Source organism: Schistocerca piceifrons, chromosome 4 (assembly GCF_021461385.2).
Source record: "Schistocerca piceifrons isolate TAMUIC-IGC-003096 chromosome 4, iqSchPice1.1, whole genome shotgun sequence".
Taxonomy (NCBI): Eukaryota; Metazoa; Arthropoda; class Insecta; order Orthoptera; family Acrididae; genus Schistocerca; species Schistocerca piceifrons.
Window position 1 is genome coordinate 498,603,096 of NC_060141.1, and position 19,157 is coordinate 498,622,252.

The 19,157-nt window shown below is 37.4% G+C and overlaps 1 protein-coding gene across 1 annotated transcript in view; it reads right to left on the reverse strand.

Annotated features, from left to right (window-relative positions):
- Positions 1-5,651: 5,651 nt before the first annotated feature.
- Positions 5,652-19,157, reverse strand: part of LOC124796395 (ras-related protein Rab-21) — a 38,323-nt gene continuing 24,817 nt past the window's right edge. Inside the window, exons 3-4 of the mRNA XM_047260565.1 lie at positions 15,772-15,890; positions 5,652-6,256 (exon numbers count right to left, since the gene is read on the reverse strand). Of these exons, the coding sequence (XP_047116521.1) occupies positions 6,016-6,256; positions 15,772-15,890 (360 nt within the window). The 3' untranslated portion in view covers positions 5,652-6,015. The remainder of the gene's footprint in view (positions 6,257-15,771; positions 15,891-19,157) is intronic.

Sequence of the window (19,157 nt, forward strand, 5' to 3'; positions counted from 1 at the left end):
ACGGGCACCAATCAACAATAGCAAGGGCTGTCTGGCACAGTGGCCATTGCTGGGAGTTCCGATGCTTTGGAACGACAAGTAACCACTCTTTGCACTCCTTGGCATACATGGGGAGCTAACAGCTCAGGTATCAGTAGTGTGATGCCTGTGTTGTCAGGGGCACACTGCCAGATGGGTATATAACAGCCCCACCACTCTGACTGGCTACATGTGCTTGTGACCTACATGGTTACAGTGGGAAGGAAGAGGGGAAGAAAGGGGAGGACAGGAATGTCCATGCTGTAGATGCTAGGGAGGGAGTTTTTCCCCAAATGGCTAAAAACAGAAAATTTAGAAGTGGAGGTCAAACCCCAAGTGGGGAGCAAAATGCCAAAAAGGATGCAAGAACAGCCAAGAGGAACAAAATTGCAAGCAATACAGGGAACAAGGTGGCTAGTCAGGCCAACATAAATCAGAACACCAAAAGAGGGGAAGGAGAGGGCAGCGGGGAAGGAGTGAGGATGGGGAGGGTGGTGCACAGTGAATGAAATGCAGTCAGGGAAGGAAGAATGGGTTGCAATATCTCGAGGTCCTGTGTGTGTGCCATGCCCATTATCATGAAAGAACCGAGAACTTGCTGAAGGCCTGAACACTGCTGAAATGTTCTCTCTCTTCAGGAGCTAGCTAATCTTTCCCAAGTTTCTTGCTGTCTTCTTCAATGGCAGTTTGTTGTGCATCTTACCAGAAATAGCCTGTGATATCTTGCCGTGATTGTAGTCATTTTCCCGGAAGACTTTTCATTGGTGGCTTAGTTCTTGTGGCAGGTTTTCAGCATCTAAGATGACTTTAGCATGATGAACAAAGGTGTTCAAAGTGCAATGTTTTTGTGGTGGATGATGGTGGCCAAGACCGTAGAGATACTGATACGTGTGTAGGTTCCCTGTAGACACTGTGGCTGGGGTTCCCATTGGCTTTCCAGTGAACGAAGAAGTCAAGGTAGGGTAATACATCATTTCTATTTCCATAACACACCTAATGAGATCGTGAATGTTGCTCAGGTGTTCTTAGAATTCTCACAGTCCATGGGGCCAGAAGATACAAGTGTCATTGGTGTAATGACAAAAGTGACTTGGTTTAACTGGGGCTATGTCCAATGTAAAGGTTAGCAGAAACCTGAGAAGATTTTATTAATTGATATCACTGTGAGACCATTATTAATGCTGTCAGTGACTCAGAAAGGAGTTCAATATGCAGCAACAAAATTCTTTGATGATTTGCCCAGTAACATGGATCACAGGCAGAAAGGCAAATTTTAAGTCTAATCTTAAGTCATTTCTCCTGAATAACTACTCATATTCCATGGAAGAATTTCTATTTAAAGCTGGTAGCATATATATGTAACTAAGTTTCATTGCACAAATAGGACCAACAAAAATGAATGTGTTCATTAATTTTAACACTAATCATCTATAAATATCCTGAAAACTGATTTGTTCCACATCATTTTGATAAGAGAATCATTCAAATGATTTATGGAACATGTAACTAATTAACTGACTAATGCTCCAGAGCCAGAACATAACCCTTATCAAATACTATATAGAACTTGCAGCCGAACTGGCACCTTTTTTAAATACGACACACTGTAGGTCCCTCAAACAAAAACCTGTGTCAAAGTTGGAAGAAAGCACACCCTATACCTGCCTATGAGAAAAGAAGTAAAGCACAAAGATACCTTCAGTAGCATAAATGAAGTATTTTGAATAGAATAACTTTCTCCATGTCAACAATGTACAAGCCCAAAAAACGAGGGTCATATGAAACCCTATCTGCACTTTCTGAAACATAAACATGTCAATCAAAGCAATTAGACAGATACAGTTTTTATTGAGTTCCAATATTGTCTCAATACCATATCTACACTACTAATCTAAAGTATGATCATATAGAGTATTAAACAAAATTTGTGACTGGACTGCCCCAAAAAAGTTTGTTCAGATCTTTGCTGTTCATGTTTTATTTTACTGATCTGGTAGATGATGTTGATAATAGTAACCTCTGGCTTTTTTCAGATGATGTAATGAATTACCGGATGAGAAAAGCTGCACAAACATTTGTACGGATCTTCCCACATAGTACAAAGAGTGACAACTTGCTTCATCTATCCAGAAATGTAAATTTTTGGACACCACAAAATGCAAAAACATAGCAACCTATGACTACAATAGCAACGAGTCACAACTGGAATTAGTCAATTTGTACAAATACGTGGGTGCAGGAATTTGTGAGAATATTAAATGGAATGATCACTTAGGCTGCCATAGGTAAAGCAGGAGGCAGATTATTCATTCATTTTTCCTGTTATCCTACCAATGAATCAATCAGTCAACAAAGGAGATTGCTAATCCATCACAAAATATTGTTCCAGTGTGTGGGACCCGTATCATATAAGACTAATTGATGATATTCAAGGTAGAAGAACAACACAAATGGTCACAGGTTTGTCTGATGCCTGGGAGCATGTCCAGAAATTCTGTAAAAGAAAACCTGAACTGGCAGACACTAAGACAGATGTCAACTTTCCTCTGGTCTACTTACAAGATTTGAAGAACCAGATTTAAGTGAGGAATCTAGGAATATACTATAACCCTCCACACTCCTATAGAGACTGTGAAGGCAAGATTAGATTAATTACAACACACAAACAGAAGTATTTATACAGTTATTCTTCCCAGACTACACATGTGAATGGAACAAGAGGAAATTGTAACATGTAGCACCAACAGTTGGTATGGTGTTCTCATGCATTTCAAAGTGGATTTCAGAGTGTTGATGAGAAAGTAAACTCCCGAATTGTCAAAATTTGCAGTTCCTTGTTTATGGATAAAGGATCATCAAAAACAGAAATTACAGAATGGAGCAGAGTTGACATTCAAATTTCTCATACATTAAATGTAATGGAGCTGTAGTGGGAAAATCAACTATTCAGATATTAGACAAAAGGAAACTGGGAACGACTGACTTCTTAATTTAAACTGAACCCTTCAATACCCAGATTTCTCATCCCAGGAAAGGAATAGCTTTTTGCAAAACAATACATTTCAAATAATTGTCCATCTTTTGTATAACTGTTGGGATTCTTCAGTAAAGAGATAGACCGCTGATGAAGGCAAATTGTTAAATCAAATTTTGTGCACCCTCTGGTTGAAGTCATAATTTTTTTTGATTAATGCCACAGTAAAATTTATAATCAAACACTTTGGATTTTTTTATTTTTAATAGCTGATGCATTCAAAGCACAAATCAAAGGTCATACTTCGCTATATGGCACGTTTTATTTCTGAGCACTTAAGCAAACATAAAATAAAAATGTGGTAAATACTATGTAAAAAGTTTCTTACATTCATGAAACTATAACGGGATTTGTGCACCTATGCAATAATGCTGAGTGTTTCTGAAAAACATTTTTGCAAGTCTAACAATAAAGGTCTTTTCCTGATAACAAGCTGCCTTTGTTGACATTCTCTCACTGTTGTACGGCCTAGTGTTCTGCAGCGAGTATTTGAAGATGTTAGTGTTTATTTTTATTTAAGAAAAAAGTCCTCTCATCAATAACAGATATATAAAACAGTAATAATAGGTAAACCAACCCTGATAATGCCAAGGAGACCAATTCATGTATAGATACTTTTGCATGAAAACTGATCATAAAACTATAGGAGGACATTTATCTAGTGTCTGGGGGTAGTACAGATTCACCATTAACTACCAATTAATCAGTTAACATAATTTAAGAAAATAAGTAACAACTCTCACAAATAACACTACTTGAATCATTTAATTACTATCCAAATGGCTTTCTCTGTTTTACTGTTCTTGATACTTCACATTATCATGTTTTATTTCATAATCTGGAAGAGTGTTTTGATATTATATTGCCTCCAAAGCCACTTTCAGTATTTGACTAAGAAATGCCTCATACTGTTTAGTGGAATACATTAAAAAGGTTTTTGTACTAAGTTATGTGCAATTCAGTACTAACCCTTCACGTATTGAACGACATTTTTCAGTCACTAATTATTAATTCAAAATTAAGAAGTCTCCATCAGAGAACATGCACACAATCTGTTCTTTGACTGATAACGTATGTACTTCATTGGACCCATTATGAGAGTTAAATTCTTTTTTCTCATTTTAAATACAAACGAATTCTCTCTCATCAAAGCACATAACTGACAGAAAGGAATATGAGAGAAAGTAGTGACAAGAAGTGCTTTTGACAGATATCTGTCACATAAATTGGGGAAACATCGCAACATGTGTTTCAGTAAAAATGCAAAATCGGCATTAAACAAGGAATTTGAATTCAAGAGAACAGTAATCAGTAGTCAGTTACTATAAAGGTTAGTTAAGGCCTGTTGGCAGGATAATGAGCGTCAACTAAAACTTTCTGCGAATACAGAATATATTTACAAATGCACGCACTCTCTAAACTCACCCACAATCATGGAAAAATTGTGCACCACATTGATGTGAGCATTGGCTCTCAACTTTGTAATACAGTGTCTGTATGTCACACTCTATAGAATTCAAGTTTTTCAGCAACGGAGGCCATACCAGAAATAGTCAGTCCTACACCATTAACCACTTTTTCTTGCACTTGTAAACTACAGCCTCTCTTCTCTTCCTATACCATTCCTCCCGATAATTTCTTTCTTCTGGCTGCTTGTACCTTCGACTCTACAAATTACATTATTTTATTTTATTTCACCAGGTCTTTACATTCATTACTTCGTTCATGCCAGTTTGTCATTGTCTTTCAAGTATTACCATGCTGTTCTCATTTCACAGATCTAAGCCCCATCCGTGTTTTTCTCTTTTGACATACATGCTGCATATGTTAATAATGAGAAGGGGAACTTACTTTTTCCTTAAGGACGTCACTCATGTTTTCACTAATGAAATCATTACATTAGCATAAAAAGTGTGTGTATGCTCCTGAATTTGAAAACAGGGAGCACCACACAAAAAGGATAGACTGTAATGTATCAATTCAGGACGTGAAATGGAATCTTACATCTCCAGCAGCATAATCAGTGCTGTCTGGAATCTTCTGATGCTTTTTTCTCCTTTGTTGGAAAATACCATAATGGTAGCATTTCTTTGCTTATGTTATTAGAATTTGCTTCAAATTACTCAGTAAAATTCCTTGTCTGCAGCACTTACATTGCTCTTGCCAGTTTCATCTGTATTTTTGCCTTTAAGATCTTCCTTTCCTTCACAGATCACCTGTATATAGCTTTTGCAATGCTTACCACTTGGTTCTATAGTTCTTTTACTCGTCATCTGTTTTTCACCTATGCTTATACCTTCTCTTAACTTTTAATTTTTAGGCAGTTTTCACAATGTGGAAGTTAATAAATAAATTTCAAAAGATTCATGTCTGTCATAGTACACTATAGTTGTTACACTGATCACTATTAGGGCAAGAAAGGATCACATACCTTTTCCACACTCTTATGTATGTTAACTGTTATACATATTATTTCATGGATGTGGGCTGAAAAGAGAATATGTTTACATAGAAACACACACTCACAAATAGACTGCCTTCAATAAAATTTTTTGAGTATAGTTATCTGTTGCAGAATAGTTTGGTACTAGAGATCATATTAAATATAATAATCTTGTTTAATCTTGAGACAAATCTGAATTCAATGACAACAGTAGTTAACACAAGGGACTAAAATTTGAAAGAAATTATGATTTACACTTCATACATATAAGTGATATACAATGTGTACAAGGAAGTGTTGCCTTGTACTAAGCACAAATGTGTGTACATCTTTATCAGCCCTTCCATAAAGATAAGGCGACTTGTCCAGTGTAGATTAACAATTTTTACATTTTACATCCAAGCAACTGTTCCACTTCCAGTCGTGGAACTTTACACTCACACATGTTATACAGGAACAAACAGTTACACAATCAAATGCATTTAAGGCATGTATCATGTAAATGAGCACATTAGACAACCTAAGAAACTGCAGTACTTCCACCACAACAGCCTGACTTAGTCTGCTCCACTTCTTCATCATCCACAACAACCACATTTCGGCGCACACTGCCAGAACGTCCCAATGAGCCTGCTTTCTGTATGTCCTGTTCATTAGCACGTTCCATCATTCGCTGACTTAAGTCCAAAAACATTTCTTCAATTCCTCGATTCAGTTTTGCTGATGTACTGAAATGTTTTGCTCCAACTGACTGTGCATACCTGAAATCAGTTAGGCAATCATCATCATGATTCACACTTCAAAATAGATTAGCAAAAGGTGCATTGGCCTTTACAAAACAGTGCATTTTTCTTATGAGCAAATGTCAAAAAAACAAGTTCTTTTCAACCAAGAATGGCACTGAATGCCATTTTACAGCTTCTGCAGTAAAAAAATATGCATTTCACTTGTTTCTTCTCATCTAATAAGTCTCATCCTGTTACACAAGGACTTACCACCGTGATACAGCCCCCTTATATTTCAGTTTAATGACAAAATATATATGCACACACAGGACCGTGACTGTACCCCTCCAGTCACAACTATACAAGTTTAAGTACTGTACATTGGAAAAGGGTGTAAATATAAAAATTTCATACTGACTAAAGTACATAGCATAAGCAGTCTTATATACTCAGAACTGGACAGTAGCAGAAATCTATCTGTAACTTAAAGAAAGGAAAAAAAACCTCTTTAGACTATGGAAAATGCTTTGCTCTTTTGACTTCTCATGTTAACTGACTTGTATATTGGTTCTTACTGTCAACAATCAACAAGAGTGGTCCACAAGGGGTACTAGATCTGCGAGAATGACAAAACTTACTGCATTCCGTGGCACAAATTGTAAAAAATTTATCTTACATTGCTTCATTCTTGACATTTATGGGAATGGGCAAACAACTAGAGAGCTTATTGACTGTGCCTGGCCCATTTGTGTGCAGAAGCACATTTTACTGCTAAAATAATGTGAAAATAACAACTGTTCTCACATCACTAAACTGTTTTTATGATTTGACTGTGCTGTGCAGATTTTTGTGCTGTTATTATTTTGTGGGGCCACACTGAACACACACTTATTAAGTGACAGATGGGAACATGTAATGCACCCAGAAGCACTGTCAAACATGTTAAGTTTTGGTGCTCGGGGTTATGGTGCAAGGAGTTAATAGTGCTGCATGCACTGACTGACCTTCAAATCTTTGTACACTCACATATCAACACTATTGTGACACTGTGGGGAGACACATAGTAACACGTCTACATCCACCAATGACTGTCCATCAGATGTCAACGAGCTGGTGAGGCAATGGAATGCCCTACCGAAAGGGCTGTTTACTAACCTTGTGGCTAGCATGGGAGCACACTGCAGAGAATGCACTTCTGTCCATGGTGAACACACATCCTATTAAGAACCATGTCCTGCTTTTGTAAAGTCCAGTGGACCATGATGAATTGGGTGACGTGTAATAACTGTCTCTGAATGAACGTTCCATTTCTGTTCATCTCATGTATTTCCTTCAGTTACCTTCTGTATTATACTGTATCAGTTCTTTCTGTGAATGGTCCAAGTTCCATTCAATTACAGTACTTGTTAGTGACATCATGCAGAAGTTACTTTCTTCCTTAAGTTTTCCACAACAGGGTACAAAAAGATATCTTGTGATCATGTGAATCAACCACAATTAGTTTGACAATCAACTGTAATGTACCTAAAGTTATCGATTTTGATGACAATTTCAATATTTTCAGCAAAAAAGATTAGAAGAAGATATATTAAAGCCATATGTTGGAATCGCCTATCAATAAAAAGATCTTTCATTATTTTACTGCTCCATTAACAATCAAATTGTTTTATTTATAAAAAACACATCACATGTTTCAAAACATAAAAACTGTGTATGAAATGGTTAACATTATATTTTACTTATTTAACTGTTTGTATCAAAAATTGCTTCCCCAAAAAACCGTATGTTTTTTTGGAGTTGGGAGGGATGGAGTGGGATTGAGACAAGTTAAAACTGCACACTGGTTGCCAAACTACCTAGCTACACTGCTGTCGACAAGTTATGCACAGCATAAGTGCTTAAGCAAGATAAAAGCAAACAGCAACAAAATGTGAGGTAACAGCATCATGGAGAAGGAGAAACTCATTTCTGGACAATAACGTCACTTATGATAAAAATTGGAAGGAATCCAACATTTTCAAGTTTCCCAATAAATGCTCTGAGGCTTAGCTAAACATGAATACGAAACTAGAATTTTCTAATTGCTAGCTTTTGGAGCACTCCTCCTTTGAACACACACACACACACACACACACACACACACACACACACACACACACACACCTGTGCCCCTACATGGTGCAGGCTGGACAAGCAGTGCCAGTCCTGCATTTTGGCAGGTGAACTAGGTTGTGGTTGAGATAGTGTCCGGTAAGGTGATTAGAGGGTGAGGTGGGAGGTAGGAAGAGTGATTTAGGATTAGCTGTTAGTGGCTCGGAGGGAGGCAACTGGTATGCCAGCAGGGAATGCAGGAGGGAGGAGTGGCAGGTACAAGGATTAGGCATATGATGCTTGGTTGTCAGAGGCAGAGAGTGGGAAACACTGAATGTCACATGGGGCATGAATTGGGAGTGGCTGACAGAGCAGAGGATGAGGAAACTATACAGTGGAGGGTGTAGGGACAGCTAGTTACCAGAGAATGTGGCTATGGCGATTATGAGAGCAAAGGATGTATTGCAGGACTGACTTCCATCTGTGTAGTTCAGAGAAGCTGGTGGTGGAGGGAAGGATCTTGATTGCCCATGTTGTGAAACAGCTACTGCAATTGAGCATGTTGTGCTCAGCTACATGTTGTGCCACCATGTGGTCAACTTTGTTCTTGGCAACAGTTTGGCAGTGGTCATTTATTTTGGTAGACAGCTGGTTGGTAGTCATACCAACATAAAGACCTAATCCATCAGCTGAAATGCACCACTGACACTGTTCGTCCAGATGATACCGTTTAAGGGCATGGGCATGTACGTGTTCTGTTCCACGAGTATTATACTCTAGCTCAAAAAAGGATTACTCTGAAACCTATCAAGTTTTCTTTCCTTTTGTGTATGCCTACCAATGACTCAACATTTTTGCTTCTTGGCACGTGATCTCCTTTAATCCAAAAGTATTTCAATTTTACCAGAACTTTCCTACAATTTTAAACAAAAATTTTCTTATCTGACATCTGATTCCCACAATGGCTTACATAGTTGAAATGTGAGTTTTCTGTTTCTCTATATTCTTTATAGAAACCACAATATCAGTCATTTTTGTTAATGCAATGTAATATTTTTGTTAGCATCATCTTAATTTCAGTATTATAAATTGAATAATAATTTATTTCATGGGAAGCTCATAAATAAAATTTCTTTTATCACTATTATTCCTCCACAAAATTCCTTAACAATAACACATAATTAAAGTAACTGTTGCACATAAATTGTACAATATGACTTACAAGTTTCATACTCTTTAAAAATTACATCAACCTGGTACTCATTAAATTAAGTGCTTTCACTTTTTCTGCATCACAAAATAGGTGATGAGAAATGTGGTCATACACAAATACAAAACAATTTGAACATCCATACCAACTTTCTAAAACCCGTCTTACTAGTCCAAATATTGTACTTCCACTCCTTTTCTGCTTGTTATTGGCTGCTTGATAAAAAGTTTACTAAACAGTATAGGTGCTACTAGATGCATTAAGTCACTGAAAGACGAATATGAGTAAAACACCTAAGTAAAGCAAAAGCATTACAACTATGGGCAGTCAGCTTAAGGATATATATGCTTTAACAGCTGTTATCAACGATGTTGAAAGTTGATTACTGCCACCACAATATTTTTCCCAGAATCTTCCAATCCAACATTTGGACTGACAAGTGTGCAACCAGTTCTCACATGGAGGCACCAGCAAGGAGGTTGAACTCTGGGTTGGAAGACTCTTGCAAGAACTATGTGCTACCAATACCTAAGAACTTTTAACAGCTGTCAGCTTATTTTTCTTCCACAATCATTTTCTTCACTTTTACCCATTACTTCTCTCACTGAATGTCCAACCAACTAGAGAGGATAGTAACTGAAGTGCATCGGCTAATTTGTTTCACAGAATTTGCAGGGTTACTTTTTTCTTATTCTTTCGAGACAAGGTCCTGGACCTTTTTAAACACTAAATGTGCAATACTTCCTGCAGAATATTGGGAATAAGGACACAGAAACAATACTGCATGCAGAACTTCCATATTTACTGCCAAGAGCTGCTGTATAATTTCTTTATTGACAACCAGTTTCAGTCCATGGACCATCATCATGTTCATAAAATATTTACAACATCAAACTAAACAACATAAAATCAGTGGCCTGGTAGGATAGCATAAATATCTTATGAACTTGATGATTTGTGAACCAAAATTGGTTTTTCAATAAAGAAATTTTACTGCAGCTCTTGGTGGTAAATAATGATGTTCTTCAAATATTTATGAGCTGTGACACTACATTTTTTAAAATATCTTATGAATTTGAAGTCTTGCCCAGTACTGTAATCCATTTTTAATTCATTCGGTAAACAAATTCTGAACTAATCATAAGCAATAATTTCTCAGTGCTACAAACATCTGTTCATTAACTTTTTTGTATTTGGTCTCCTGTACTGATTACACATATTCCTAAAATAAATTACAGCACAAAGTTCATACAGTGCTGTGCATCTGAATTAAACAGATCTTAATGTGCAAAAAGGGTATAAATATTTCCTGGCAATGAAGCAAAGTCATGTCCTTTTTAACTTGTCTTGATGCAGAATGCTGTACTATGACATATGGATTCCTCGTAAGTGAAGTACACTGACAAGTATGACACGCCTTTGGTATAATGCATTCAAAACAGCAATAATTTATATATCGTACTCTGCATAATTGGCAGCCAGCAGTTTGTCTTGCAATTCTTTTTAAAATGCTGATATCTTAAAACTGTATCACACTCAAACTGTGTTTGTATTAAGAATGAGATTTTCACTCTGCAGCGGAGTGTGCACTGATATGAAACTTCCTGGCAGATAAAAACTGTGTGCCAGACCGAGACTCGAACTCGGGACCTTTGCCTTCAATAAGTGATCAGTTCTTTATGCTATACACTAAATGCATTTCACTGAAAGACAATGTCAAATTTAAACTTGTATGCATTTCCATATAAATGTGTGTGTGTGTGTGTGTGTGTGTGTGTGTGTGTGTGTGTGTGTGTGTGTTTGGTCCACTGTTTAATTAGGCTGTGTGTCTCAGCATGTTCCGTACTGTGCTCTTAGTCAAGCTGCAAAGCATCTCTCACAACCTTATAATTCTGCAAAGACTTTCTTCTAATGGCCAGAAGATATAAAATGGCATTTTACTGTGTGTAATGAAAGATGCTAGTCAACTGCTGTGAATTCCTCAGTAGTGGCCAGGAAAATGTGTGGCCTTATAATGCCATCAGAAAGAACAAGATTTGCTTATCATTTCATTCCATACACTTGTCAAACATGGTCTCAAATCATCATTAAAGTTACAATACACTGCAGAGATTATGTATCAGTGAAGTCAAACAAATATGGTTATATTACTATTACGGTATATGAGGAGGGAAGGCAAGGGGCGAGTGGAACTTTGAAGTAGTTCTCGATTACATGACACACAGATGTAAATGCATACCACATTTTACAATCGGAATCAGAATCAGATGATTCAAGATGCACCATTCAGTGGTAGGATCATCTGAGCTAATCTAAGATTGCTACATTAATACTCAAATTTGGTTCAACAGTTACAGCATTGAAGACACATCCACATTTGGACTGAAAAGGTGTGTGCTACTTATATTGAATAAAATTCATATATTCCATAGTTAGGCAACATAATAAAGCAGCTTACACAAGAAATACAATAAGAACATAAGACTGCAAACTACTTTGCTGGTGAAAAAAAGGGTTAAAGAGTCTCTTAATATGAACAAATTAGGGTGATGATACCAGGAAGAGTTTTGATTTTTCCTAAATGTAGCATGTTCTTGTGTAAAATACGGCACAGTTTGTTCATGAGGCAAATGACAACAATATACACAGCTAAGGTAACATTTCTGTTTTATGTACAGGTGTTGCCATAACAGCAAGCAGATGATATATTGGATCATATTTATAATAAGATAAAGCTTTAATATAAAAAGTGATACAGTGCAAGGTAGGCTTATAATCTGATGACGCTGCACTGTCACATTATTTGACTGGCTGCATCCATTCTATCGGAGCAGAGTAGACACCTACATTGTCCTACAAAGATTATATTGAATCTACATGCAGACTTGCGTGCATGCCCTCGAACACTCACTCACTCACTCTCTCTCTCTCTCTCTCTCTCTCTCTCTCTCTCTCTCTCTCTCTCTCTCTCTCTCTCACACACACACACACACACACACACACACACACACACACACACACACACACACACACCACAGTTTCCGTTGCCATTATTGTTCTCATAATCTGTGCTTGGGGTGTATGATGTAGACAGTAAAATATTTCACAGTCTATCTCTATTATCAGCTCTCTACATTTTCCTAAGAAAGCATCTTAAAAATATTTCTACCTTTCTTCTAACGGTTCTCATTTAAGTTCCTCAGCATATGTTATGCACCTATATGGGTTGTATCAATCTATTATGATTGTGTTAGTGCACCAGTGAACCCTTCCAATATGAAGCTCACTTGAAACAGACTCCAAACTTGGTCAAACTACCTTGTTATAAGGTTTCTTTAACACATGTAAATCATCCATTTCCCTCTCCTTACTTCTGAAGTGTAGTGCTAGCTTAATTTCATTTGAGATCACAGTATTCTCTCAAGATGTTTAAATGATATTTAATGCTCCAGAAGTTTGCCATTGATGCTGAATTTTGATTATCGCATTGTTTCTCTTGTTTGTGTACACTAACATTTACCCACATCCACAGAGAGTATCTCAACTAGAGATACAGTATAACAATCTATATATCCTTACAATCACCCAGCAACAATACTTTCTTGTGGACAAATGTGTCATCAGCAAACAACATTAGTAACATGCTGCAATAATGGCTGTTATATTTTGATACAAAAATAACTTTGTAATATCCATTTCTGTTTTTGTTACATGAGCTTCCTTTTTGACTCCAGGTAAATGTGTAATAATCTTACAAGATCTTGTTCTAACATTTGTATGATATTTACTTTTCCTCCATTAGCTATTCCACCTTTTCCTACAAGAAATACGTCGTCTCTAATTCCTTCTTCCTCTGATTCCTATTTATCATTTCCTGGCATTGAGAGAGGTGGGGAAAGAGCGGGGCAGGGGCAGGGGCAGGGGCAGGGGCAGGGATGAGGGGGCGAGGTATTAGGTGGGGGCGGGGGAGGTATTATGTGGGGGTGGGGGAGGTATTAGGTGGGGGGGGAGGTATTAGGTGGGGGGGGAGGTATTAGGTGGGGGGGGGGTATTAGGTGGGAGGGATGAGGGGGGGGAGGGATGAGGTTATGGTTTAATGTTCAATCCATGATGGGATAATTAGAGACTGGAAAAAGACTGGTGGGCCTTTTCAAAGGCATCCTGGCACTTGCTTTGTGAGATTTAGTGAATGTGAAACATGTGAATCTGGATGGCAGGATGAGGATTAATGCTGCAGTCTCCACAAATACAATCATGTTAGCAAATAAATTCTATTCACACTTCTATCCATAAATGAGGGAAGTAAATGAGTCGTGAAATCACATACCCTCATATCAAATAAAGGAAAGATCAGTAGTGGAAGAACAACAACATGAAATAGAATAGATTCCTATTCTGTGTGTCATAGAAGGGGCATTGAACAGCAGACAGGCACATTAACAGATCACTGTACATCTGGAGGAGGACTGTCTGATAGACTATAACATTCTTCTTTCAACTTATCTAGCTCTCACTAACTAAAAAACAATGATCAATCCTATTCTCACAGGTGCTGCACTGATTCAATTGGAACTTTAGTTTTATAATCTTTCCACATTCACACCCAGTTTGGACACCAGATTGACAAACATTTTCCTTGAGGTAACCAAACATGTACGATATACTGGTATCACTACAATTGCGTCCTTGTCCTGGTGTCTGAATGACCTGCCCATCTTTTTAACTTTCCCCAACCTATCCCTCTCTCCTCCCAATTTGTTTTTGTGTGTGTTTATCAACAATACTACAGATTTCACATCAAGAAGGTAAGTATTGGCTAGCAATGATGTGTTAGAATTTATTAAATATCACACTGTGAAGGCCCTGATCTATAAACAGAAGACCCCATTGTGTTGCCGTCAAATCCATTAAGTGTGTTTAAAAGGAGAAATTACAGGTAACAGCAGGACAGAACCACATCACAGGGGAAATTCAGTTAATTGTATCAAAGACTGTTAATTGATTTAGTTATTAATTACTGTAGCATTTGATGTCTCATTGGAAAGAATTATGATATTCTGTAGAATGATGGGGAACTTCTAATTTTATGGGCCGCAGTGAAAATGCCTTCAACTAGTTTAGGATACACATGTAGATAAATGGAAGGCCAGAAGAAACTTTGAATCTAAAGTAAGACGATTACTGCGTTTTAGATACTCCAAGAATAACATTTCATTTCTCTCACTGTAACAATGTAAATTAATAAATGGCTTCATTAGAAAGAAAGAATATTTAGGAACAATTTTCCATGTACAAACTGCAATAGCATGTTTCAGTACTGATGCCAGAAAGCAATATCTGAATCAGTCAGGTGATGCACTTCCATTACTTAGTAATGGTTTTAGGTGGAGTTTGTGCACAGTTCTGTGAGCAGATGGTACTGTGACTCCAGTCTGAACTGCTAAATGGTGCAGAAGATTTTTATGACTTCTTTCTGAAACCATTCCCAACTCATCTGGCTTATTCTCAGTTAAAACCAATACATCAAACTGCCACATTGTATGGGCTGGAGTAACAGGCAATGATTGGAGCCAGCCTAAGAGGGTATTGGTTCTCATGTAATGCCAGACAACACTTGCATCATACATTAAACACCCTGTATTTAATTATCGTCACAATGAAACTACCTGTTCAGAGGAAAAACATGCACTTATCAAGTAGCAAATAACACACACACACACACACACACACACACACACACACACACGCACGCACGCACGCACGCACGCAAAAGCTTTATTAAAGCATGTGAAAACATCTCTCTGCTCTTCTCCTCTCACTTATGATTTCAGCAATAACAGTGGAGTTAGCAACTGTTGTACACTCATTTCAGTCAGTGGTTATAGGATTCTATTTTGAAATACTTATTTATTACTTGCATATTAAAGAAAAATAATGAAAATGATTTGACTGAGATCAAATGGTGTTTATGTTCATCAATATGTCATTGGTAGCATACACACACACCTGGTCACCACAGCTTGGTGGAGAGGGAAGCAAATTTCAAACATTGCACCAGTAACACAGATTAGCTACAGACCAATCAATATGAAGTGAAATTATGGGTATACCAGCCAGAAAAAAATGACAAAATAATTTTACAAGGTGCACATCAAGTATTAGAAAAGTTATTTAGCATGAATATCTGACACTTATTGAATTAGTGACTGATAGTTTATTCAAGGCAAATAATTTTTCTGAATGAACTTACTCTTCAGCTACTTCAATAGGAACTGTTCTCTGTTTCTCCAAATCGATTTTGTTTCCACAAATTATTAAACATATGTCACTTCCAAGCATCTTCTTCAGTTCCTTCACCCAGTTTTTCACCTACAGAAAATACAGCATAATTAGAATTCCCATTATTTTTGGGTGCACAGAATCAGACCAAACTTAATAAATATATCTGTGCATGCACACACACACACACACACACACACACACACACACACACACGGGGAGGGGGACCCTTGTGCAACTTGACATTTTTTATATTCCTAAGCCCCTGCCAAAGATGAAATAAGCTTTCAGCTGTTACTTTTTTTACTTTGTTTCTCAAAAGCAGCTACACTTGGTAGTGGTGTTGTTAAAATGCGTGTGTCTGAATTTACTTCACTCGGATTCATGATGCACAAAACCACAGCATAAAAGTTTCAAGACAAGATTCTTGCTAGCCCACTTCATATGTAAGCATTTGCCCCATTTCTTTAGCACCAATTTTCTATTTAGACATTTGTTGCTTTACGGCTTACGTAAAGAGTAAATTTATTCATAATAAGTAGTTCTATTAGGGGAGACTGGAAAGTAATGCCGTTTCTGTGCACATTGATATTCATCTATCATCTACCAGCTCACTGTACACTTAAAAGTCATGCCGAAGGCATTTTAAGGCCAGAGTGACTTGTTTACTAATAAATAATTTTTTTCTTAAATTTAAAGTGAAATGGCCAGCAAAATACCAGAAGACATACATATGCAGCACTGTATGCTTTTGAGTTTCGCAAGGTTAGTAGCACAATATTTGCTACCAAAAACATTTGCATTGTTTATCAAAGTGCATTAGATGTTCATAAATGCCAAAGATGGTTGTCCAGGTTCAAATCTGGTAATTCTGGTCTTTCCAAATCATGTTGCTCAGGAAGGCCAATAACTTTATACAATGGCATGTTAAGGGCAGAAGTGGAAACAAATCTGTGTCAGACAATCAAGGAACAGTCAAACATAGTTAACCAACCTTGGTTAAGCATCCATGAATATTTGCAGCAGATTGGTAAAGACAAACAAAGCTAACCAATCTACCACATACAGCTTATTGGTTCAACAGCACAATACAGAATCATTTTTTGATCACTGGAGATGAAAAATGGGCCTTCTAATCCAAATCACAATTTGGGTGGGCGACACTGACTCACCCACTGCGGTTGTCCATTATTGCACCATCGGACTTCCATTTATTCTGATCATTACAACACTTTCTAAGTGGTGAAAAATGTGAAAATGCTGATGATAACCGAAATGCTACCTGCGCATATTTTGTTCACAAACCATTTGGTTTGTATTGATTGGACATTGAAAATTTGCACACTAGATGGAAAAAAGTTGTCGATAATGAGGATGATTACATCACTGATTACAAATAAAAATTCATTTATTTATCTGTTTGAAATTAACGTAAAAAGACATTACTTTCTTGTTCCCCTAACATGTCCATTGTTATCAGTCACAATGTTCATATATTATTAATTTTATGATAATTTATCTGTGACCCATTGCAAAACACTGGTGTTCATCTCCAGGCATCAAAGAATACAAACCACTTAAATACTATTCACATTACTGACAAAATTCATTATAACATCAGGTAAAACGAGTACTGCTAAATAAGGTAAATGCACATTCTTACTATTTACCTAGATTATCTCTGACAGCTAATACACATACATACACCACTGCTTATTTTCTGAACTTACAAAATTAATGTGGTTTACACGTTGGTCGTTTGTCAAAATACATAGCAAAAGATTATCATTATTATTGCCTTATCATGGCACTGCACACACCGTGTACACAGATGGGATCAGAGGTACCATTACTAACATTCACAATGACCCCCTCAGCTATGAAATAATTATTGTAACAAAATTGTTATACATGCCGATTCGACTGTCTTCCTTCCCGTACCCTTTTATCTTTCTTACTGAGTTTTCTTTACTTATCTACAACTCACTGTTCATTCTTTATTCCTTAATAAGTATACACTTTCATCTCCTTTACAATATTTGCCTTCAAAAATCACTATAAAAAGAGCAGGAGCTGGAAAGCTACTATGAGTACTGTTTTCCGTTACGTGTTTGGACGTTCCATACATCAGTCCACTACAGGCGAGTGGTTGCCTTCCCTTTACCTTACATAAATATTTTATTATTTCTGTTACGCCACTAGCAGCACAAGAATGTAGTTCCTTGTTGTCTCTGACATGAACTAAAATCTGTGTGTAATCTGTCACTGTACGGGAATTCCATTTAGATACACATAGCCAATAAATGAGACCTGGGGATCAGCAATTTATAATGTTATCATCCATTTTATATGTCAGTTCCCTGCACTGCTTAAGATTTTTCAGGTATCTAATTCACATGCAGACATACCCCTGTTTTACTGGTTGATCTCGCACGAACAAAAAAATGGCTGACATCGAAATAAGTGTCCAAGAAATAGAAAAGCAACTGAAATCACTCAGCAGAGGAAAATCCACTGGACCTGACGGGATACCAGTTTGATTCTACACAGAGTACACGAAAGAACTTCTAACAGCCATGTACCGCAAGTCTCTAGAGGAACGGAAGGTTCCAAATGATTGGAAAAGAGCACAGGTAGTCCCAGTTTTCAAGAAGGGTCGTCGAGCAGATGCGCAAAACTATAGGCCTATCTCTGACGTCGATCTGTTGTAGAATCTTAGAACATGTTTTTTGCTCGCGTATCATGTCATTTCTGGAAACCCAGAATCTTCTCTGTAGGAATCAACATGGATTCCGGAAACAGCAATCGTGAGAGACCCAACTTGCTTTATTTGTTCATGAGACCCAGAAAATATTAGATACAGGCTCCCAGGCAGATGTCATTTTCCTTGACTTCCGGAAGGCATTCGATACAGTTCCGCACTGTCACCTGATAAACAAAGTAAGAGCCTACGGAGTATCAGACCAGCTGTGTGGCTGGATTGAAGAGCTCTTAGCAAACAGAACACAACATGTTGTTCTCAATGGAGAGACATATACAGACGTAAAGTAACCTCTGGCGTGCCACAGGTAGGTGTTATGGGGCCATTGCTTTTCACAATATATATAAATGACCTAGTAGATAGTGTCGGAAGTTCCATGCAGCTCTTCGCGGATGATGCTGTAATATACAGAGAAGTTGCAGCATTAGAAAACTGCAGCGAAATGCAGGAAGATCTGCAGCAGATAGGCACTTGGTGCAGGGAGTGGCAACTGACCCTTAACATAGACAAATGTAATGTATTGCGAATACATAGAAAGAAGGATCCTTTACTCTATGATTATATGATAGCGGAACAAACACTGGTAGCAGTTACTT